Here is a 25,315-nt window from a genome sequence, read left to right as displayed (position 1 = left end):
CAGATACAGTTTCCTCCTAGCTAATCAACCAACCACGCCACCCATCCACCCACCAACCACACTTCACCCACCCACCAACCACACTTCTTTCTACCTCACTTAGCCATGATAAAGCTCCAGTTCCATTTAAGCAATGAGGTTCAAGTGAATTTAATGCTTCAAATGCAAACTCAAAGCTCTGAAATCTCTTCCACTTAGACTTCTAAACATTTACATTTACATCATTTAGCAGACGCTCTTATCCAGAGCGACTTACAAATTGGTGCATTCAACTTATGATAGCCAGTGGGACAACCACTTGTATTTTTTATTTTTTTATGGGGGGTGGGGGAAGAAGGATTACTTTATACTATTCCAGGTATTCCTTAAAGAGGTAGGGTTTCAAGTGTCTCCGGAAGGTGGTCAGTGACTCCGCTGTCCTGGCATCGTGTGGGAGCTTGTTCCACCATTGGGGTGCCAGAGCAGCGAATAGCTTTGACTGGGCTGAGCGGGAACTGTGCTTCGGTAGAGGTAGGGGAGCTAGCAGGCCAGAGGTGGATGAACGTAGTGCCCTCGTTTGGGTGTAGGGTCTGATCAGAGACTGAAGGTAAGGAGGTGCCGTTCCCCTCACAGCTCCGTAGGCAAGCACCATGGTCTTGTAGTAGATGCAAGCCTCAACTGGAAGCCAGTGGAGTGTGCGGAGGAACTTGGGAAGGTTGAACACCAGACGGGTGGTTTTGATTGATTGATTCCTCACCGTTCTCATGATCATTGCAACTCCACGAGGTGAGATCTTGCATGGAGCCCCAAGCCAAGGGAGATTGACAGTTGTTTTGTGTTTCTTCCATTTGCGAATAATCGCACCAACTGTTGTCACCTTCTCACCAAGCTGCTTAGCGATGGTCTTGTAGCCCATTCCAGCCTTGTGTAGGTCTACAATCTTGTCCCTGACATCCTTGGAGAGCTCTTTGGTCTTGGCCATGGTGGAGAGTTTGGAATCTGATTGATTGATTGCTTCTGTGGATAGGTGTCTTTTAGACAGGTAACAAACTGAGATTAGGAGCACTCCCTTAAAGAGTGTGCTCCTAATCTCAGCTCATTATCTGTATAAAAGACACCAGGGAGCCAGAAATCTTTCTGATTGAGAGGGGGTCAAATACTTATTTCCCTCATTAAAATGCAAATCAATTTATAACATTTTTGACATGCGTTTTTCTGGATTTTGTTGTTGTTATTCTGTCTCTCACTGTTCAAATAAACCTACCCTTAAAATTATAGACTGATCATGTCTTTGTCAGTGGGCAAACATACAAAATCAGCACGGGATCAAATACTTTTTTCCCTCACTGTATGTCTGCCAGACATGCAGAGATGCGATTCGCCACCTGGTTATCAGAAGGGGGAAAGGAGAAAATGAATTGTGTGTCGTCTGCGTAGCAATGATAGGAGAGACCATGTGAGGATATGACAGAGCCAAGTGACTTGGTGTATAGAGAGAATAGGAGAGGGCCTAGAACTGAGCCCTGGGGAACACCAGTGGTGAGAGCACGTGGTGCGGAGACAGATTCTCACCACGCCACCTGGTAGGAGCGACCTGTCAGGTAGGACGCAATCCAAGAGTGAGCAGCGACGGAGATGGCCAACTCGGAGAGGGTGGAGAGGAGGATCTGATGGTTCACAGTATCAAAGGCAACGGATAGGTCTAGAAGGATAAGAGCAGAGGAGAGAGAGTTAGCTTTAGCAGTGCAGAGAGCCTCCGTGACACAGAGAAGAGCAGTCTCAGTTGAATGACCAGTCTTGAAACCTGACTGGTTTGGATCAATAAGGTCATTCTGAGAGAGATAGCAGGAGAGTTGGCTAGAGACGGCACGCTCAAGAGTTTTGGAGAGAAAAGAAAGAAGGGATACTGGTCTGTAGTTGTTGACATCGGAGGGATCGAGTGTAGGTTTTTTGAGGAGGGGTGCAACTCTCGCTCTCTTGAAGACGGAAGGGACATGGCCAGCAGTCAAGGATGAGTTGATGAGCGAGGTGAGGTAAGGGAGAAGGTCTCCAGAAATGGTCTGGAGAAGAGAGGAGGGGATAGGGTCAAGCGGGCAGGTTGTTGGGCGGCCGGCCGTCACAAGTCGCCTGGAGAGAGAGGGGAGAAAGAAGTCAAAGCATAGGGTAGGGCAGTGTGAGCAGGACCAGCTGTGTCATTTGACTTTATAAATGAGGATCGGATGTCGTCAACCTTCTTTTCAAAATGGTTGACGAAGTCATCCACAGAGAGGGAGGAGGAGGAGGAGGATTCAGCAGGGAGGAGAAGGTGGCAAAGAGCTTCCTAGGGTTAGAGGCAGAGGCTTGAAATTTAGAGTGGTAGAAAGTGGCTTTAGCAGCGGAAACAGAGGAAGAGAATGTAGAGAGGAAGGAGTGAAAAGATGACAGGTCCGCAGGGAGTCTAGTTTTCCTCCATTTCCGCTCGGCTGCCTGGAGCACTCTTCTAAACCAATGTCAATGAAAGACCATTGATTAGGGTAATGGTAATAATAAATGTAATCTGAAAGGCCATCAGACAATGATCTAAGAAGTGGTATCCTCTAAAGTGTTATCACACATGTGTTTTACAGAAACTTGGCCATTGGCATAGGTATCCAGAATTTCCCAGAAGGCCTTGCGGTGAGCCTCCCTCTGCGAGGTGCAGGGATGTCCACATGGAAAGCCTTCTGGTGAGTAACACTTCTCTGTTAGCATCCATATAGTACCTTTACATGGCCTACTCTGTTCCTCTGCATCCCATATTAAGGGAATTGTTTTATCTTGGTTTGACAGCCAATGACAGAAGGTGCCAAAAAGGGCCCCTAGTAGGGGTGTGAACGTTTAAATGAAATTGGGATTGCCAACTTTAAGAATAAAAGGAAAAAATGTATTTGCCGTGTTATAGCCTAACTAGATGATAGGCTATAAAGGCCTGGGGAAAGTTGTGTAATTTAAATAAAACCAGAGAGGAAGATGCTAACTTTAGGCATGCAAGACAAGACATTGTGAGATACAGATTACCAAGACATATGTGCACGGTTCTTTCTGCATGCCCCCTCCTTTCTCTCCCAACCTTGCACTGGCTCACCTGCTCTTTCTCTTTAGTAATGATGAGAATGTGTGTTCAGTCTTTGGTCTGTTGTATGTAGAATATCCTAGCCTATTCATTGATGATAGGCCCTGCTTTATTGAAGTTGCGAGACATTGCAAGACAAGAAATTGCGAGATACAGCATTCCATTTTGAGATACAGCTTTTGATTACCGATAGATGAGCCTAGTGCACGGTTCTGACTCTGCCGACCTGCCTATACTGTGCCCTCTTTCTCCATCCCTCGCTAGCTCGCTATGAAAGATGTGAGTGTTTGTGTTCTCGGAAGTATGGCAACAAATCAGTCTCCTCTGTTCCAAAAATACAGAATCTTAGAAGTTGAAGAGTCGATTCCTAGCATAATCTAATCTTGACACTCAGAAATGGGAGTCGACACCGGGAGTCGACGTGCAAGGAGGCGAGGAATGAATTATTTTGGAGTTGACTCTCCACTACTACGTCAACATCGTTAACAATTGATAAAATGGCAGAGAAAGGCAAGCGACAGCACTAGGGGCATTTGAAATGATTTCACTATTCGAATAATATCATAATAAAATAAAAAAAATTTGGCTGTCCGGATAGTAAAATAAATAAAAAAGAAACTTCAAATGAGACTTCATCACGCGACTCGAGAGAGCTGGTGCGCTGCGCTCTGCTTGTTTCAGCAAAAGGGTGGGGAAGGGACGAGCGAGGCACAGGGGCTGTTGTGTGTGACAGTATATGTGTGTGGCAGTATATGTGTGTGGCACGGAGGGAGAGAGACTCGCGCTAGTTAGACAAACTTGTTGCTGGCTGCCATAGGTTATCTATCATCTGGTAGTGCCTGTCTTGACTGCATCAAATTGTTGTAAGGAAGCTAGCTAGCTACAGTAGCCAGCTAAGTTAGTCAGCTAGCTAGCTAAAGTAGCAAGGCTAATTGAGGCTATTTTTCGGCGCCCTTGTCTACAACAACCCCATTCATATAAAACAAAAGGCTACTTGTTGGTTGGTCATTGTAGCCTACTTATTCTCATTTAACCAACTTAATTCTGTAATTTTAATTCCATTTGACATTGATTAGAAATCTCCCACTTCACTTGCTACACATGGAGCCTCGTACTGTAGCGCCGCTTTGATTGACGGATAATAACAACAAGCTACACTGTGAAACGTGTGTAGGTTACCGGTGCGTCTTTTTTATGAGGTGCACTCAAAACTGTTGTTTTAAAATGTGGAATGTAATAGTCTATCCTTGTAGGCTATGTATCAATGTCACATATACCATTATATTTAATTTTAGACATAGCCTTTTCATTGTTAAAATATACCGATATTTGTTTTATTCTAAAAAATGAATACTAACGTCTGTTCGGATATTCAAATATTCAAAATAACATGCCCATCCCTAGACAGCAGCGAAGTCCTGTATTGCAATATTTTGAAAATTGCAGTTAATTTTTTTATTTATTATTGTTTATTTTTTGTCACATCCCTACTCCCTAGGGTACTAACTAGGATTCTAACTAACTCCTCATTGTCTATTTCCTCAGGTATGGACAGCTCAGTGGTATGGTAGAACCAATTGCCGGGTTGCTAGGCGCTGTTGCCATGGTGCTGGCGGAACCACTGTTGCCGTACGCCCTGGCCTTCGCTGCCGGGGCCATGGTGTATGTGGTGGTCGATGACATCATCCCAGAGGCTCAACTCAGGTGAGTGGCCATGCAGACTGATGGAGAATGTAGAGCGAGAGGAGGGAGAGATGTTCTATTAACAGTGCTCTCCCATCGCTAAACTCATGTCTTAGTCAAGGCTTAGCCCATGTCCAACCCTTTAGAAAACACTTGAACAAAGTTTCCTAGTAATACATAAACATACAAAGAGAGGGTGAGAGAAAAGGAAAGAGACAATTTTTTCCCACCATGGTTGCAATCTCTTTGCGTGGTTGTTCATAGCGCTCCCATCTCTGTGACTGAGCCAGACTTGATCAATCGATGTCTTTGTGTAAGTGTGAGCCGCAGGGAGGGAGAGTGGGAGAGGAGCAAAGACAAGGTCCCCCTGGAATGTTCTGGTTTTCACAACCCTGGGCGTATTGTTTGCTTTAAAATTCAAGACGGGAAGCGAGCTGTCTTTTGGCTTGTCCTCTCTTCAACACCCAACGTTTTGTGTGGGTAGACTGTCACTGTGAAGTGTGTGCCTGCTGGCCTGTTTATTGTGTGTGTGTGTGTGTGTGTGTGTTAGTAACCTGACAGTTTTTCAAGTCTGTATATGTCATTCTATGTTTGTCATTCTGTCTGTCCGTTTCTATTTCTGCCTGTCTGTCTCTATTTCTGTCTATCAATCTTATCTTTCCATACTCCGTTTATGTCTCTGTGTCTCAGTGTACTGTATATGATTGAAATACTGTATGACTACACCAACATTGATTAACCCTGTCCATGTATATTGTCTTGAAGTGGGAATGGTAAGTTGGCTTCCTGGACCTCCATCCTGGGCTTTGTAGTGATGATGTCACTGGACGTTGGGCTGGGCTAAGGCTTTACATGGAACACCTCGCTGATGTCCCAGAATGTAACAATCACCAGACCTTGAAAGAAGAAATGGGACCAAACCTGCCTTCTCTCCGACTGCTTGCTTTTTTTTTTTTTTTTAATTTTTTTTTTTTTAATTATAACATTTTGTGCAAATGCTTCATCAATGTTTTGACTTTTAAATGTATAATATACAGTACCTGTCAAAAGTTTGGACACACCTACTCATTCAACGGTTTTTCTTTATTTTTACTATTTTTTACATTGTAGAATAATAGTGAAGACATCAAAACAATGAAATAACACATATGGAATCATGTAGTAACCAAAGAAGTGTTAAACAAATTAAAATATATTTTAGATTTTAAATTCTTAAAATAGCCACCCTTTGCATTGATGACAACTTTGCACACTCTTGCACACAGGTTGTAATGCAACAAAATTGCAAAAATGCCAAGGGGGATGAATACTTTTGCAAGGCACTGTATAGTCTCAAAACATGGTTAAAACTATCATTTGAATATCATGGATGGTCAGTCTTTGCATCCATGGCTATGTTTAAATTTGAGAGTGGTGGGGTTTGCGCTTTGTTATTGTTTCAACCGCAGATTGCCCTTTTAGGAAGCTCAACCAAATCTTTATTTTAATTTTTTGAAAATGCAAAAAATAATGTTTGATACTGGATCCTAATGATAAAATATGACGATACTTGAAGATAGATGTTTGTATGACTAGTTTAGATTGGCACTGAGACAGCCATTTATGAAAAGTAGATATTTTATTTTGAATGGGGTTACGCCTCTAAGGGCTTATTCTATTTTGGCTCCAGCTGTGTCGGCCACTGCACAGTTGTACCTCAACACTGTGTTTTGAAGGCTAGTTATGGTCACTGAAGGAAACACAGGGATCTGTGTCTACAGACATGTCACAAATACCCATCTGAATGTGTTGGCTTGCCTGATCTTTGCTCAGATTATGATGTAATATATTCAGAAATGGTGCACACCTAATTCATTCAGGATGGCATTCATTTTTCTTCTTCCATGAATCAAACATTTAAATTACAGCGTGATTCTGTGTCTGTTTTTCTTTTTCTATTTAACTTTATTTAGCTTTTTCTCGCATACATTCTTGCTGTGTGTGTGTGTGTGTGTGTGTGTGTGTGTGTGTGTGTGAGAGAGAGAGAGAGAGAGAGAGAGAGAACAGTATGCATAGTCCACTGTGTGATGAAACTGCCTTTGGATGGGAATAGCAACATTTTATAGCTAGCTTATTTCTTATGCGTTTCTCAATTTTAGCACACCTTTCCATTCTTATTGCATTGTTATTATGATATTATTACATTCCGTTATTCTTACAGGTGAAATGAAATGTAATGACTAATGTGAAGTTTGTGTGAGAAGTCAGATATTACAGCTAGCCAAATGGAATGCTAGCTACGTAACTAAAATGCAACCTCCTTTTTGCGTTTCTAGTTTTCCATTCATGAACTGTACTGTACTGCGTGAGGCAGGGTGCTTTTAAACACTTGGGACGATCTCGGATAAGGACTTCCCTGTCCATGTAATCTCAGTCATTGTGATCTAAAAGGCTAAACTGATCTTAAATCAGCACTCCTAGTCTGACACGCTTGATACAAACTGTCCCTGGTCTCGCTGCCTGACTCTATTCTAGGAGGGGGTTGGATAGAACCAATCCCAAGAAAAAGTGAGAGAGATGTGTTATTGATGGTGTTGATGATGTAATAAACCAATACTGCTTCCACAATGTGTGTGTTTCTCTATGTTGTTAGTCAGTGGGGTCAACCCTGGTTCAGCCACTGCCCCAGTGACTCATGATTCACTGGAATGAATCACATACTGTACTGTAGACCTTTACTGTCATGCAGCTGTGTTCTAACTGTACACGGCCCAAGCCTAGCTGGAAATACATGTTATAACTTGAATGTGGGGTAAATCATGCATTTTTGCCATTGGGAGATATGCATAAAAACATCAACACATATGCATAAAGACATGAGTTATACTCAGAAGTAGCCATATTCATACTTCCTTATGCACTAACCAATGTAAAGGTGTCATACAGTGACAATGGACTGTTTTGTGCTTCTGGCACACTGCACTTCCCTGTCAGCAGAAATTATGTGTGTGTGGCCACTACTATGAACAGTGGACATGAGACAGTGGAGAGATGATAAAGTACTCGAAAGGTGAACTCTACTAGTCTATGTACTGGGCCTGGGGAAAACACAGAGTGCAGTACAGCGGAAATGTTCTGTAATGAAATGTTCCATTCCTGAACAGAGATGGGAAAAAAACTTTGGCAGCCCTCTGGAAACTGTACATGACACCACTATCCTTTCCTACATCCTTCTCTATTACTTGCTCACTCTTTCGTCCGTTCTTTTTCTGTCTCTGTTTTCTTGCCATTTCAGTCTTTTCGAGATAATCTGAACGTGTTCAATAGAACATCCACTTTGACTGAGGCCTGGTCTTGTGCAATGTATCCATTGTCGATCCATTGTTCAGAGTGCTAGACAATGATACCAGTACCCTGAGCCATGACCCATCCTTATGTAGCAATGCTCAACTCCACTGCACTTCTATACCTTTGTAAGCTTTGTGTAAGCCTAGGACCTGGCAGCTAGTCGACTGGCACACACATAGAGGTGTATGCTTGTGTGGGTTTTCTTTTTCCTATTTGTTTTTCTTTTGAGCTGTGATAAGTATGATAGGGAGAGGCGAGACGAGGTTTTGCTTCTCATTGAGTCGGAATGCCAGTGCAGGAAACACCTTGTTGACAGGGTGAAGGTGAAGGACAAAGAACCCCTTTCATAGCCACCCTGTGCCAGCATCGCCCGGAGAGCCCATGCCCACCTTGCTGAGGGCAGGGATTAGTATAGGCAGGACAATGGCTATTGTTACGGATCTTCCCTGACTTTATTGGGCACCAGAGAGAGTGGGAAGCCACAAGCATGGACCACGCACACACTATATATATATATACGCTCACATACACTCACATAGTCTCTCGAGCACACAGGATCCAAGAGAAGGGACCCTTTCTTTACTTTGTGTTTGGGCTCAAATGGCTCCTTTGTCTGGTGGCCATAGTCCTGTATGAGGAGAACAGTTGGGAGCATTGACCACAGGCCGGCTGCTAGTAATCTGGTCTGGAGAGGCGGTCAAAGAATGTCAGAAGTAGCCAATCCAAAGGCAAAGAACAGTACAGCACTGTTAGAGCACTGTTACACTAGGAGAGTGCTGAGTAGAGTATGATGCTCAAGCATAGGATATGAGGATGTAGAGTAGGGATACGGAATGGGTGCTAAAAGTAGGATAAGGTGGGATAAGGGATTGAGTGTGTGAGATCTAGCTAACCTGTGAGTGGATAGTATGAGTACAGATATAAGGTATTATCTCAATCATAAAGAGGGGGTCGAGAAAGGAATGATAGTTTAACTCTAAAGATGATCCCGTTGTAAGGCTTTGAAAGGCTACAGCTTCAACCAATGACAGTACACCTTACTGACAGGTGCTTACTCATGCCCTGGGAGAATGTGTGTGTGTGTAAGTGAGAAGGAGAAAAAAAGTGAAACGGGGAGGAGACACTCCAGGGATTGCGTGCGGACATCAAATGTTTACTGGAAGGGGGAGGTTCTGTGGTTAACAAGAGTGGGCAGAGACCCAAAAGCTCAAACCAGGAGCTTCGCACGCAACTTAACAATACTACCTTTATGAGGACTGCATCGCAACGGCTGAGTCTCTTGCGCTCTTTCTCTCGCTCTTTCTCTCATGCTCAGACAAAAAGGAGATTTCAGTGATAAATCCTGATACCTGAGTCATTGGCATAGCTAACATGACAAAGTCAAAACCTCTTATGCTCCTTGGCTTATAGAGGATAAAACAAATCTTCCAGTATCAGCCCGCTGAATCATAGACCCCAGACCCATTAAGTAATTGGACACCGCAGCATAGTTCAACCAAGTTCAACAGATTGAATGTCCCTACATTCTGGTCGATTTAATGATAACCGTATCATCATATGAGAGGGATATGGCTTTGTGATATGGCTGTATATGTATTAATAGTTATTGATCACATACAATCTATCATGAATCGTCTGTAGTTTTTGTCATGTGTGTTTTTCAGGGTTCTCTCTCTTGCTGTGTTGGCGGTGGGAGAGCATGTTAGAAGTACAATACGCCACGTTGTTGAAGAGACAAGCCTTTGCATGCCAGAGCCCACTTAACCAAAATACTGGGACAGGCGGCTGGATGTCTCTTTGTCACGCAAATCCACTCACTCGCACAGACACACGAAGCCAATACACACACAGATTTGAGGAATAACCTACTCAGGGACAGCATGGTTGAGGTTTCAATAGTTATGCAGGTGCCTTCATTGTCACCAGCATCCCTTACCCTAGGAAAAAACTCACACAAAGAAACCTCAAAGGTAACACCATACTCACTTAGCGGCATCAGTGTAACTTACACTGTATTGTGTGTGTGCATGTCTGGTGGGGACGAGGGGAAGTGATTTAAATTAAACACAGCCCTAACAGTTGGGATGGGAGGATGTGGAGAATAACATGGTTGTGTCCTCTAGTAGGGCTAATTGATTGGCTGGTTTCCTCTCTCTAAGTGGCTTCTGCACCCCTCGGGATCTGTAAGCACTCATTTCCACAAACACTCACCATCCTGTCTATTCATTCACTGGACTGACTGTGTGTGTGTTTTACATTTACGTCATTTAGCAGACGCTCTTATCCAGAGCGACTTACAGTTAGCGAGTGCATACATTTTTTATATATTTTTTTATACTGGCCCCCCGTGGGAATCGAACCCACAACCCTGGCGTTGCAAACACCGTGCTCTACCAACTGAGCTACATCCCTGCTGGCCATTCCCTCCCCTACCCTGGACGACGCTGGGCCAATTGTGCACCGCCCCATGGGTCTCCCGGTCACGGCCAGCTACGACAGAGCCTGGATTCAAACCAGGATCTCTAGTGGCACAGCTAGCACTGCGATGCAGTGCCTTAGACCACTGCGCCACTCGGGAGAGACTGTTTATAAGTGAAAGACAGACAGACAAGACAGAGATAATAACTATACCTCCCAATCAGGTAGAGTTCAATGTATCCCTAAAGTCTCTGTATAGAGCTGTTTCACTTTATGTCTCTCTCTCTCTCTCTGATAGTTTATGCCCTGAGTGCCCCCAGTCGTGCCCGCAGGCAGCCAGGCTGAAGAGCTGTAGTGTGCTGAGAAGAAAGAAGAGGAGAGGAGAGTAGCTTCTCTTGTGTTGCTCCCAGTGCTGGCATCCCTCACAGCTACATAAGGAAACATTTGTTTTTCTGCCTCTGAATGAGCCCCTGTGACAGTGGAGGCAGAGAAAACACACAGACAGGACAAAGAGAGTGAGAGGGAGACCCAAAAGACCAGAGAGAGACTAGGGAGACCCAAAAGACCAGAGAGAGACCAGAGAGATAGAAAGTAGTGTCCCAAAACCCTAAAGCAGATGAAGACTTAAGATCTCTCAGAAATTCCTTTAGCAGTGGGTTATTCTGACACATTTGTTGACCGATTTATGTCATGTTCCCATTGTGACCATTTTTGTGAATAGGAATCATTCGAAGTTACTGTTTTTGTGCTTGTTTAAAAGGTTTCATTTATAATTTCTCTCTTACATGTTGCTAAATATAGAAAACCACACAAAGGGCAGGAACCACTATAACACCCAATTATAAAGACATCACTTTCGCTTTCCCATGGTTAACCCACAGCAGCAGCAGCCTGTGCAGCGGTGGAGGGAGGGGGGTGGAGGGAGGGGGAGGCTGAGGAACGCTGGAGGAATGTTGCTGTGTTACTGGAGAGGCTGACTGACTGACTGATCACACACTGAACAATGTCTTTGTGTTCCCCGGCCCGACCCCTCTAGTCACGCAACGCCGTGTAAGCACACACTTTCCATAACCGCTCAGCCCTGCTCACACAAGAACGCGATCAAGTACCTGCATCTTTACAGGATCTTGTGCAGTTCAGGTGCTTGGGAATCCAGGTGTGAGTGTGGGAGGGAAAACCCGGCACGGATTAAACATTGATGGCATCCGAAACATCTGGCAGTTTTGACTCTTGGGAACCAACTTGAACAACGGCAATGATAACTATATAACGCAGTTTAAAGTTTCATATTGGTCTATATTGCAAGAAAAATAGAAGAACAATGTGCTGTACAAAACGTTTTTGACAGTTAGCTTCCCGTTGATTGCCGCTTTTAACGCACTCTTCCCACACTCACCCAGTCCATTCTGTGTATAGATCCACTACTCTTCTTAGCCAAGCCAAGCTTTTGCTTGCTAGTAATTTAAAAGACTCCAAAAATAACCGCATGCCTGTGGGCAGGGAGACTTCAAGGTGATGTAAGACTGCGAGCAGAGCCTTTAGACAGAGAAGGGCCTATTCTTGGATATAGCCTATAGTGTTACTGTCAAGTTCTGTTAATTTGATTAAAGCGAGACCAGGAGAATACAGAAAAAGAGGTGAACAACTCCATGTAGCCTACTTACATTACAAAAGTATGTGTTTAATGCAAGTTGGGAACAGCTGGAGTCACACATTTTTGTGGGTGGGGACTACATATCCCATCGGCCACTGCCAAAATTCTTTGGGTTAGTAGCTCTCAGCATGGCTCAGTTATGTGCTGGTTTTTACCGCGTGATAAGAGACTCTTTGGAACTGCGGAGATGCGTAAGGAACTAGTGCGCGGCTACACTCCAAACCGCTGGATCAAGCTACAGTCGAACAAGTCAACACAAAGAACAGACAGGACTACGCGAGAACATTTAATCCAAATCTGGATTTATTCTGTTTAAGTGCATTTTATAAATTAAACGGGTTTCGCCGTCATCTGCTCTGTGGTTCGTTGACTGTTGGATCTCATGGGATAGCCTATCCCTTGTCCATGGTCAGATGTGCGTGCATTGTGGAGAGCTTTGTATGGAGTTGTGTTCAGCTGTGGATTGATTTACGCGTGCGCGGGGTTCAGCATTTAGGTTGTGGATATCTTTTTACGCATTATGCTTATGAACATTCATATCCGTGTCATATCCATAGTCTACAGTTGTCCAGTAGTTGGGCTTTCAGAACGAATCACCATCAGTGACACAGGTGGATGTCACATAACGGCCCTGTGCGTGATGTAAGAAGAAACTGAAATTTGGATTGTAAAATGTCAGCTCTGGATAAGACGTAACAAGAACATAGTTTTGCAGTGGCCTTACAGGTAAATCACTTTCCTATGTTTCTCTAAATAGGCTTAATCTCTGTCTATGTACATTTTAGCGGACTCTATTATAGAGTGGAGTTTAGTCCGCTATGCGTGTATGCAAGCAACTTGCATGCCATTTAATTTTTATTTTATTTATTTATTTCACCTTTATTTAACCAGGTAAGTCAGTTGAGAACAAGTTCTCATTTACAACTGCGACCTGGCCAAGATAAAGCAAAGCAGTGCGATAAAAACAACAACACAGAGTTACATATGGGGTAAAACAAAACATAAAGTCAAAAATACAACAGAATTTTATATATATATATATATATATATATATATATATATATATATATATACTAATATATATATATATATATATATATATATATATATATATATATATATATATATATATATATATACAGTTTGTGCAAATGTAGCAAGTTAGGCAATAAATAGGCCATAGTGCAAAATAATTACAATTAGTATTAACACTTGAACGATGATGTGCAAGAGATGATGTGCAAATAGAGATACTGGGGTGCAAATGAGCAAAATAAATAACAATATGGTGATGAGGTAGTTGGATGGGCTAATTTCAGATGGGCTGTGTACAGGTGCAGTGATTGGTAAGGTGCTCTGACAATTGATGCTTAAAGTTAGTGAGGGAGATAAGAGTCTCCAGCTTCAGAGATTTTTGCAGTTTGTTCAAGTCGTTGGCAGCAGAGAACTGGAAGGAATGGTGGCCAAAGGAGGTGTTGGCTTTGGGGATGACCAGTGAGATATACCTGCTGGAGTGCAGACTACGGGTGGGTGTTGCTATGGTGACCAATGAGCTAAAATAAGGAGGGGATTTGCCTAGCAGTGATTTATAGATGGCCTGGAGCCAGTGGGTTTGGCGATTAATAATGTTTGTTATTTGATCAAAGTGGTCCAAAGAGTTTATAATCCTATCATAAACGTAAAGTTAGCCTATGCATTTTCTCCAAAACTTATCATGTCATGGCAAGCAACTTTGTGCAGGTAGTTTCTATGGTGACGTCTAGAGAACTAGAGTTCTTATAGTTTGCTGCTCTCAACCGGTGGTGAAGTGTACAGACTTGTCCTACCATTCAATATCAGTTTGGCCTCCCTATATGGAAACGTTTAATTATTTCTGCCAAGTTAACTGGACCTTTAAGGTACATGTGGTAGTGCACTGTTATGTAATGGCAGGGTTGCTGCTTCAACTCACAATTGGCCCCCTCATAGCCTGGTCCCAGATCTGTTGGTGGTCTTGCCAACTCCATTGCTCATTGTCAAGCCAAACATAACAATGAGTGACAAGGAGTTGACATGATAGCACAAACAGACTGGCACTCAGGCTAGCAGGTCAGGGTTCCATGGCTGCAAATTAGACATTTACATGGACCCTTAGAACTAAACTGTGGAACTAAACTGTGGAACAGAACAGGACATGTGTGTGTATTACCTGTTGAAGTACAGGTGCATCTATCGTGTCTGTAGTAAAGGCTCTGCTTCCACCTTGTGGTTTGAACGGGTTAACAACCTCTTGGAGTCTCCTAGAGCCCACTCAATGTACAACAAGATGCCCAACACAGTCAAATACACCCACCAACTGGTGATGAGCTAGTACTGCAGGCAAGGGCCTTTTTATTAGCAGGAAAATAACCATCCTTGTCACCACCACTAGGGTGTACTAATGTCCCTATACCTCTGGTGAGATATTTTGTATTGTGGATACCATGTAGTGAAGAAATGCATGAACGAAAGTTAGACATTTCCAAATATGAAGATTTTACGCTTGCTCACTCACTTGCATGCTTGCTCTCTCTCAATTCAATTCAATTTGATTTATTGGCATGACGTAACAATATGCATATTGCCAAAGCGTACTTTGGAGATTGTGTGATTCATTTACAAAATTAACATAATTTAAATAATAATAATCAAGATTGTCAACGGGACAATCAATAACAACAATAATCAAGGGTAAAAATAACCATACATTGAACAATAACAGTGGCATAGAGGACATGTGCAGGTTGGTCTGTCAGAAACTGTCCCTCATGCAGCAATGTAGTGCACCGCCAACAGGTAGCATAGTGGTTAAGAGCGTTGTGCCAGTAACCAAAAGGTAGCTGGTTCTAATCCCTGAGCCGACTAGGTGAAAAATCTGTCGATGTGCCCTTGAGCAAGGCACTTAATGCTAATTGCTCCTGTAAGTTGCTCTGGATAAGTGTCAGGACGGGTAGACTATTCTCATCAGAGAGGTCTTTGAAACCTTCAATAAGGGTTTCACATTTAAAAAAAATTTTTTTTACTATTTTGTCAGGAAATGCAGCTCTGTCTCAGGTTCTGCTGTGGTGCAGTGGTTGCACAGCCTTTCCTCTACAGGGAGCCAGGTTTTCCTGTGTCTACCCTTCTCAATGGCAAGGCTGTGCTCACTCAGCCTGTACTTTGTCAAGGTTTTTCTAAGCTTTTGATCAGTAACCATGGTCAAATAGTTTGCCATGGTGTACTGTCGATTTAGGGCCAGATAGACATTTACATTTTACATTTCAGTCATTTAGCAGACGCTCTTATCCAGAGCGACTTACAGTTAGTGAGTGCATACATTTTTCATACTGCATAGCACTGCATTTAGTTTTGTACTAGTGTTTCCCAATAGGTAATGTAGTTTTGTTTTGACTGTGTTGTAATTTGGTTTATTCTGATTGATTGGATGTTCTGGTCCTGAGGTTCAGTGTGTTAGTAGAATAGGTTTGTGTACTCAGCCCCAGGACCAGCTGGATGAGGGGACTTTTTTCTTTGCTCAGCTCTTGGCATTGCAGGGCTTGGTAATAATATGAGAGGGGATCACTGTATTTGAGATGTTTCTAAAACTGAATTGCTCTTTTTGTAGTTTTTATTATTAGTGGATATTGCCCTGCATGCATTGTTTGTAGTTTTCATCTGGACATGTAGGAGAATCTTACAGAAATCTGCATGCAGGGTTTCAATGGGATGTTTGTTCCATTGGGTGAAATCTTGTTTTGCAAGTGGACCCCACACCTCGCTGCCATTAAGTGCAATTGGTTCAATGACACATTTAATTCGTTTTAGCCAAATGTTAATAGGTATTCCCATTTAAATTTGTTTTTTAATGGCGTAGAATGCCCTTCTTGCTTTCTCTCTCAGTTCATTCACTGCCTCATTTAGGTGTCCAGTTGAGCTTATATTTCAACTTAAGTAATTGTAGTGTGTGTAGTACTCTATAGGCTATATTTTGTACCAATTCAGAACTTTGGTGTAATTCCCTGACATCTGGATCTTCTCTGGAAAATAATGATTTTGGTCTTTTTGGGGTTTACTGCCCGTGCCCAGGTCTGGCATTACTGCTCCAGCAGGTCCAGACTCTGCTGTAGGCCATGTGCTGTGGGTGACAGCAGGCACAGGTCATCTGCGAATAGCAGGCATTTAACTTCTGAATTGTGGAGACTAACACGAAGGGCTGATAATTTTTCTAGAATAGTGGCCAATTCGTTGATGTAAATATTGAAGAGCGCAGGCTCAGATTGCAACCCAGGCAAAGGCCCCGCCACTGGTTAAAGAATGTTGTTATTTTCTTGCCAATTTTGATGCTGCTTGTATTGAGTTAATTATGTCATATGTTTTACCCCCTACACCACTTTCAATAACTTTGTGGAACAGTCCTGAATGCCCAAAAGAATCAACTGCTTTTTGGAAGTCGATAAAGCAGGCGTAAATGTTAGTATTATTTTGGTGGACATGTTTATCTATCAGGGTGTGTAGGGTGTAAATATGATCAGTCGTGCGATGTTTTGGTATAAATCCAATTTGGCTTTTACTCAAGACATTGTGCTTATTTAGGAAGTTTAGAACTCTTACATTTATAATACTACATAAAACCTTCCCCAGGTTACTGTTCACTCAAATGCCTCTGTTGTTAGGGTCAAATTTGTCTCCCTCCTTAATAATTGGGGTTATGAGTCCTTGATTGCAGATGTCAGGGAAATAACCTACACTTAGGATCAAATTGAACAGTTTTAATATAACCAATTTACATTTTGCGCTAGTGAATTTAAGCATCTCATTTAGGATGCCATCAGGTCTGCATGCTTTTTTCAATTTTAGGGCCTTAAGTTTCTTTTAGAGCTTCTGGTCAGTAATTGGGGAGTCCAATGGATTTTGATTGTCCTTTATAGCTTTTTCTAATCCAACTTCTCATAAATGTTGCATTGTTCTGCGTTTGCATTAGTTTGAACAGTGTTGTAGAGTGTTTTAAAATGGGTTGTCCATATTTCACCATTTTGTATTGCCAATTCCTCTTGTTTAGGTTTTTACTATTTTTCCAGAAGTTGTCTGTGTTCATAGACTCCTCAATTAGTGTCTGTTGCTAGCTGTTCTACTGTGCTTTTTTGGTTCTGAGTGTACGTTTATAGAGTTTTAAACTTTCACAGTAATTAAGGCGTAATTCATCATTATTTGGGTATGTGCTAGTCTTTTTTGGTTTGTTTTTTATCCATTTCAGTTGTGCTTCTTTTGCCGTTTGCCTGAATATATTGTTGATGTGTTTTACTGATAGATTGAGGCCTTCTTTACTGTGTATGTATACAGTATGTGGTAACCACAAAGTTATCTAAGAGTGTTTGGATTTTTTGGTTACTGGTTGCTTTCTGGTATTCTTCTGTGCTGTTTTGGGCTCATCCGAATGAATTTCTGATGTTTACAGCTTTCTGGGCTGTGAATGTGTGGTTGTTTCGAGGTCTGTTTGCTCCCGCTCCCCCTCCCTGGCACTCGAGGACGCCAGGCTGCCCATCAATACGCACACCTGTCACCATCATTACGCGGATCTGCGCTTCATTGGACTCACCTGGACTTCATCACTGTTTAATTACCTCCCCTATATCTGTCTGTTCCTCAGTTTGATCCCTGTGTCTGCATTAATGTCGTTATGTTTCCCCTGTCCAGACGCTGTCCGTGTTATGTTTCATGTTTGTATATATTAAATGTTCACTCCCTGTACTTGCTTCTCGTCTCCCAGCGTCTGTCCTCACACTGTTCTTTTGAGGAATAAGGTAATTTGGCTGTGATCAGACAGAGGTGTTAGTGGCTTGACGGTGAATGAGCTGAGAGTGAAAGGGTCAATGTCTGTAATCATATAGTCTACTGTGCTGTGGCCAAGAGGTGCGCAATAGGTGAATCTCCCCAAAGAGCCCCCCCCCGTAGCCTACCAGTGTAGGTACAGACCCAGGCTTCGACAGAGCTGCAACAGATCCCTTCCCTTTTTGATAATGGTGCTGGCACTGTTGTTTCTATGGGGGAGATTAAGACAGTTAGAAACAGTATGGCCTGTAATAAAGCTGTCCCCTCGTGTGGTCGTTAGATCAGGTAGTGTTCCTGTGCTCGCATTTGTGTCCCCACAGATCAACACATTTCCCTGGGCCTGGAAATGGCATGTCTCTTCCTCAAGGGTGGGGAATATCTCCTCTGAGTAATATAGGGATTCTGAGGGGGGATATATATTGTGCAAAGGAACACATATTTATCTGTAAGTACAACCAATTTCTTCAGTTTCAGGGATCAATTAGATTATGTAGTTAGGATTTGTACCAAATGATCTATCCAGAGCTGTGTTTCTGTGACGGCACAATTACCTCTCTGTAGACTGTGGGCCGGTGAGTGACAATGTCTGCCTTACACCATATGTCCTGAAGAATGATGACATAAACATCTTTCCGATAAAAAAAAAAAAACTCCAGTGCTAAACTCTTCAGTCCAAAGGTTGACGAGTTAAAGCCCTGAATGTTCCACATGCTAAATGATAGCGATTTCATGTTGCAAAAATAAAGAATAACATAGTTAAAAATACAGTAACTACTAACTACTAAGATGTTAAGAGTGAGATAAACAGGATAACAGCAAACATTTGTTCTCTTTTTATTTTTTCCTTCTTCCTATTCATTGAACAAGCAAACTCTTAGTACAATAGCTATGTGTGTGTGTGTGTGTGTGTGTGTGTGTGTGTGTGTGTGTGTGTGTGTGTGTGTGTGTGTGTGTGCGTTTAGTGCATATGTAATGGATGAGCTGTTTAATTTCACTCATTCCTACCTACAGTGTTCTCCCTTCCTCTGATGGCCTCCGCATAGCTGTGCTGGTCCTGCTGTTGGGCCCCGTGGAGGAGGGCCAGGTCTGGGCCAGGGGGCTGCCTCTCTGGTCTGGTAGAGGTGGTGGTCTGGTATGGGGTAGTAGGCTAGACTCAGTCCAGGCTGGCTGCGCCGATGGAGATGGTGATGCTCTGGTGGTGGGTGGGGCCTGTGGGGTGCGCTCGGTCTCTCTCTCTCTCTCTCTCATATACACACAGACACACACACGTTTGTTTTACTATCCTTGTTGGGACCAACATTTTTTTCATAACCCCTAAGGCTAACCTTAACCCTAACCTTAACTCCTATCCCTAAACCATAACCCTAATTCAAACCCTAATTGCAACCCTAAACCTAACCCCTAAAATAGCCTTTTTCCTTGTGGGGACCGGCAAAATCCCCACTTGTCTGAATTTTCCCTGTTTTCCTTTCCTGGTCCCCACAAGGATAGTAAAACCAAAAACACACACACACACATGCTTGAGGTCAGATGGCTACGGCCTAATTCCAACTCTGAAATTACTTGACAGGTATAAGCAGTATGGTACAAGCTCCTCCTTGTTCCCAGATAGGTTGAAGATGGAACAGAAGCGGCTAGAGGCCTATTTAGAATTGGGCATAGAGCACTGCAGGGAAGCTTTTATGTTCCCTTTAACCTCTGGGTGGCGGCAACGCTCCATGCATGAATTGCCCAGTGGTTCAAGAATCGGCCAACAGTCCCAGCCACAATGGTCTTCTGACCTTATTACCCATTCACAGATTCCAGCACTGCCAGATACAGACACAGATATAGTTCTATTCAGATACTAACTCTTAAAAACAGCAAGTGAAACGCTCCATAAAATATGGAGTTGTCTGCATCGTTGGCAACACCTCCTGACAACAGAACGACTGAACGACTCCCTCCCCCTTCCCTATGTGATTATAGCCTATCTCCGAGAGGGTGCTGTTTATATAATGCATTTTTTCTGCGGTGTCACAAACAACTCACCATGTACTGACAGCTAGCTCATTAAAGCATTACCAATCCCTGACAGACTGGAGAAAAACAGCCAGTGTAGCAAATCACCCAGGTGAGCCTGTTACACTTTTGTGTCTTTTCCCAGAATGCTTTGCTACCAAACATGTTCCCACAGTGCCTCTTTCTCTGGGGGGGAATCGGTGGTTTGTTGGTTGGTACGAAGCAAAGCTTTTTTTTTTACACTGATGATGCGTCGTTTGAGTTTGGTCTGTTTTTTTTGCAGTTATTTTGCTATATGTTTGTAATGGTTTTTCTGTTGATATCCCAGTGTCCGTTTGTGAGTCCTCTACTAGCAGATGAAGTTGTGTGTTTTTGAATCACTCTACTGCTCTGTAAAGGCAGCTGTGCTGTGATATTGTGATATACCCTCAGGCTACTATGATCTGTTCAACCAGGTCCTGTTTATGGGAACCACTCAGCACTTCTATTAACACTCCTCTCCTCCTCTCCTCTTCTATACATTTTCCTTTTCCTGCCCTATCTCTCTAGCCCTTCCATCTTCTCCCCACTCCTACTATATATTTTTCTCTCCCCACCTCTCATCTCGCCTGTCCTCCCCAGGGGGTCTCTGGTCTTCTCTCTAGCCAAGTGGAACTGTCCCTGGCCAGCACCCAGCAGCTGTTCTCCATTGAGACACACAAGGAGTTAACCCCCTACTCCCTCCATCCCTCCTTCCCTCCATCCCCCAGAATGAAAGAGAAAGGAGAGAGGGGAGAACTCAGTAAATATGTTTCTGATTGAGAAGTGCAAGTAATTAACCCTCTCTTCCTCCCAAAACAAAAACACACTTCAGCTTTGCATGTGTGACGGAGGGAGAGAAATGTGTGTGGAGTGTCTCCATGTTTCTCTATGAAGACTGGCAATGGAGGCTGAAAGTATTGGATTTAGGGTTTTATGTTGTATTTCTTGAGTAGGTGTGATTGGTTTTGCCTGTGGTTCATCAAGATTGAAAGCCTCTCAAGTTGTTCAGCATACCGAATCCATAGTGTGTAAGAGTAATCCTTAGGGATAGTTGGGTTAGCTTTACCCCTCTTGATATTTGCATGAGCTAATGATTGATGCTCAGCACCCCAGTTTATTTTATACACAATTAAAAAAGCTCTCAGAAGAAGAACACAGAACCCAGTCCCCCTCCGCCCTCCCTTCTCTCCCCTTACCCACAACACACACCCCTCGTCAGGAAGCAACACCTCCTAATTGGGATGGATGGACCTCATTATGTAACGTAAAGACAGAGAGAACAGAGAGAGGGAACCAGAATAACACAAAGTGCTAGAAAAACAAACAATAAAAGGAACATGCTCCGTTTTCTTTCCACTTCTGAGACACCCAATGCCGACCCGGCTGTAAGTGGGAGACTAGTGTGTAGTTTGGCTGCAGAGAGGCCTCTGCCTCTCTCGCTCTCGCTCTCAAATGTTCTGGTGGTTCTGAGGATGAACAGAACACTTTCCCCCTTCTCTTCAATTTGTTTAAAGAGAGAGGGGCCCTTGGGATAGACTGGTGGCCCTTATGAATATTTTCCTAGCTGGCCCCTCCTTTAGCACTTCACTAATCATCTCTCTTTTCATGTGCCTGCCTATTGATGTCCTCTTTGAGCGTCAGCGTTCTAATGTTATTAATAAGGACAATAATGCATGTTATTGATCAAGTGCTTTCCACAGGCCTCAAAGCGGGCTATATAGAATAAGGAAACAGCATCTTCTTTCATGTGCTGCCCAGTCATTGACTAATCTTTTCTTCTTCCTTAAGTCTCTTCACCTAAGCTTTTACAATACTCTGTTTTTTCCTTCTGCTTTGTACTGAGAGTATCTGTGGTTTGCTGGGCTCCCCTGGGCCCTCATGCTCTGTCTGTCCCTACAAAGGGTTAACATCGCTGGCGATTGGCGACCTCGTTCTTCATTGCTACATGTTACACTCTGTATTAGCACCACACCACACTGAGAACAGTACAAATTATGCCCTGGCTTTGAAAAGAGTGCACCCTTCTCTCCTTCTCTCCTCTGCCCCACCACCACCTCTCCACCTCCTTCGCCTGTTCGTTGGATTCCTGTCGAAGCGTGTGAGAGGAATTTAGGTGGTTTACTTACTTATGCTCGGTACAATCCTCTGCCTCAGCTCACTTTTTTATACGGAAGCCAAACTATGCAAAGTCCTACACACAAGGTCATCGTTTAGATGGATCTGTTAGGCTGTACATCATTAACCTTGTTTGTGTGTGTATCTGCATCTGTGTGTGTGTGTGCGTGTGCGCGTGTTTATCTGCATGTGTGTGCATGTGTGTATGTACAGTGTTGCCTTTTTCATTGAGCTGGCTGCTGCAATAGGTTTCTTTGGACCAGTTAAAGTGTGTGATAGACGCACGCCTGTGTGTGTAGCAAAGTCCAACATTCCTTTACACTCTCCTGCAGATTAAAATAATCAGCATTTTGCACATTGCTTCTTAGCACTGTTAAACCACTGTAGGCCTGTGTTTTATGTCAGTGAAATGCCAGCAGATCCATCTGCTACATGTGATCTCTCTCTGTGTGTGTGTGTGTGTGTGTGTGTGTGTGTGTGTGTGTGTGTGTGTGTGTGTGTGTGTGTGTGTGTGTGTGTGTGTGTGTCGTTATAGTAGGTTAGGTAAGTAAGTGGTAATAGGGCTGTGGCGGTCATGACATTTTGTCAGCCGGTGATTGTCAAGCAATTATACAACGGGTGGTTCTAATCCTGAATGCTGATAGGTTAAAACCACATTCCAGCCGGTGTCTATTCCACAAGTTACCACCGGCTAAATGTATGACGTTAAAATGGCTATTTACTCTGTTCCATCTGACTGCACAATCCACTGTTTCATCAGCCCAGCCAGGCAATTTATAAACTTGATCTCCACTATAAAAAGGATCTAGACTATCTCACATTTCTTTTAGACTAACATTTAGTTTTCAGCAGCGGAGATTTGTATAAACCTTGCTGTCTTTCTCTCCGACATTTGCAACATTGTTTCAATATTCAAATTCAATCTCCAGCTGTCCCATAGTAATGAACGTGTCTGTCGGGAGTCGGGACGAGACAGACAGGCAGGCAGTGTATCTCAGCCAGTCGAAATCACAAAACAAAGTGCAGCTAGTTTGTAATCTTTCCAGCTTCAGTTTAAAGTGATTGTTTTAGCTGTGTTGTTGGCTAGCTCCTCTGAACAACAGATTCCTGACGATAGAGCACATTTTCTATGCCATGTGAAATCGCGCCTCATTAGCTCATTGTTATGGATGTATCCAAATAAATGTCACGAGAAAACAGCTTAAACAAATGCAAATGCAGCTACTGTTGTTATTCTGGCAGCACTGTTTGACGTACCTGTAAGTTAGCCGTAGTTGGCTAGCTAGCAAGCAAGGGACAAGAACGTTGACAGCCAGTATGGCAATGGAACATTTAGAACAAACAACTGGGTCCTTAGATACAGAACAAAAAGACTGAACGACTGGGTCGCGTCTCTGGCAACCGAACCGATAGAACGAACGACCAGCTTGGGTAGCAATCCTAGATTTGTGTCTGGACTATATCTTGTGGATGGATGAAATAGTATGAATAAATTCAGCAAAATAACGTTTTTAATGAAAATATGTCAATCATTATTTGAAAATGTTGGTAACCCGTTGTATAAAAGTGATAACGCCCTCGAAGCCGGTGCTGGAGGATATATTGGCTTGCCTAACAACACCCGTGCCAATATATCCTCCAAACACCGGCTTCTCTGGCATTATCAATTAAATAACTGCCGGTCTCACGGTAATTGACTGTTAATTAACATAAACACATTCAGCATCTAGCATCTCCTGGCTTCCAATCAGGCCACTGAGGCGGACCTTTGGAACATCTGCATTATACAATAAATTCATTATTTATTTTAGACAGGTCTAAAGAAACATGATATGAAGAAAAGGTTGTCTATTTCAGAAGAACAGAATAGCATACTCTGAGTTGTCCTTATGTTCGGCCCTGATCTGGCTATACCATATGGCTGTGGGCTACACTAGTTCATTTAGCACACAAGATATGCTTAGAATTCCGTGGCATTATTTTATATTATTTTATAGTATATATACAATTGAACATAGCTGAATAAAATAGAAAGGATATTTTCTCCAAACGATTTGAGGGAGTGCGCATATGCAGCTATTCTGTGTTGAGCGGTTAACAAAGAATCAGGTACTCCCATATGCTTAATTTAGAGTTATTTATTTAACTTTAGTTGTGATACAAACGTTGGGCTATATGTTTGGATTTTTATACATTCTAAGCCTGCATGATGCGACTAATGATGATTTGAAAAATTTTGCATGAAATGCATGAGCTCTGCTTAGTTTTTTGCGCAGGCTGTACACACTTTAACAATCTCTCATTCACAATTTGAGAAGCACGTCATAATGCCTCAAATTTCCCGGCGGCATCCCCTTTGTGTGGCCGTAATGCCCCCTAAAAAAAATCCATGCCTTTTGTGGCCGTTGTGCCCTTGGGCTGAATATAATAATTATAATTCCCTTCTCCCGGCTGCGCACTCCGAAACACCACTCACTCACATGGCTGTTGTAAAGAGAAGCAATGTGCTTAATATTAGGAAAGTTGAGAAATAAATATAGTAGGCCTAGCCTATAGAAAGCTGATGGGATCCTCCTCTTTTTAATAGAGGCCATCACTCTGTTTTCTCACACAATTGCATAGCCTATAGAAATGCTTCGCAAGATTTTCGATTACATTTACATTTATGTCAGAGTGATTAGAGGGACAATAGAGTGCTGAGTACCAGGTAGTTAGTACGTTTGGTATGCTACTAATGACCATCAGCAGCACCAGAGATCCTAATTACGGTGACTAAACGGTCACGTGGAATTTGACTGCCTTCATGACTCGTGACAGCCGGTGTGGCAGTAATACGGTCACCGTAACAGCCCTAGTGGTGACATAGCATCTCAGCTTGGTTACTTGGTCATGAGAGAAGGATTTGGTTCTCTTATCCCCTAACACACACACACCTTGCTTTAGTAATACATAGATTTAGATTTAGACCAGAGAGTGTAAGCCTGTGGCATAAGTAGCTAATGTGTCACTGCGTTCCTGATCCAGCTTGGGCTTGTTTCCGGCATTGTTGGAGTTGGAGTGCGATAAGTCACAGCTTTAAGTGCTCTAAGTGAGATTGCCCTCCTCACTCTTATGCTCACAGCGGTTCTGTTAACTCTTTCATGTCCACCTAGAAAGCCCAGCATCTGTTTAGACTGTGAGAAAAACAGAGAGCATACTTT

The 25,315-nt window shown here is 43.0% G+C and overlaps 1 protein-coding gene and 1 long non-coding RNA gene across 3 annotated transcripts in view; both read left to right on the top strand.

Annotated features, from left to right (window-relative positions):
* The window catches only part of LOC121547076 (zinc transporter ZIP11-like), a 151,495-nt gene extending 145,647 nt beyond the window's left edge, over positions 1-5,848 (top strand). For both annotated transcript variants that reach the window (XM_041858178.2, XM_041858177.2), the window contains 3 exons: positions 2,586-2,684; positions 4,616-4,774; positions 5,519-5,848. In XM_041858178.2, the coding sequence (XP_041714112.2) occupies positions 2,586-2,684; positions 4,616-4,774; positions 5,519-5,597 (337 nt within the window). In that variant the 3' untranslated portion in view covers positions 5,598-5,848. The remainder of the gene's footprint in view (positions 1-2,585; positions 2,685-4,615; positions 4,775-5,518) is intronic.
* A 6,274-nt stretch (positions 5,849-12,122) lies between these two features.
* The window catches only part of LOC121547075, a 74,300-nt gene continuing 61,107 nt past the window's right edge, over positions 12,123-25,315 (top strand). Inside the window, exon 1 of the long non-coding RNA XR_005996486.1 lies at positions 12,123-12,878. This is a non-coding gene — a long non-coding RNA (uncharacterized LOC121547075). The remainder of the gene's footprint in view (positions 12,879-25,315) is intronic.

This window comes from Coregonus clupeaformis, chromosome 31 (assembly GCF_020615455.1).
Source record: "Coregonus clupeaformis isolate EN_2021a chromosome 31, ASM2061545v1, whole genome shotgun sequence".
Taxonomy (NCBI): Eukaryota; Metazoa; Chordata; class Actinopteri; order Salmoniformes; family Salmonidae; genus Coregonus; species Coregonus clupeaformis.
This window is presented reverse-complemented; position numbering and strand designations above follow the sequence as displayed.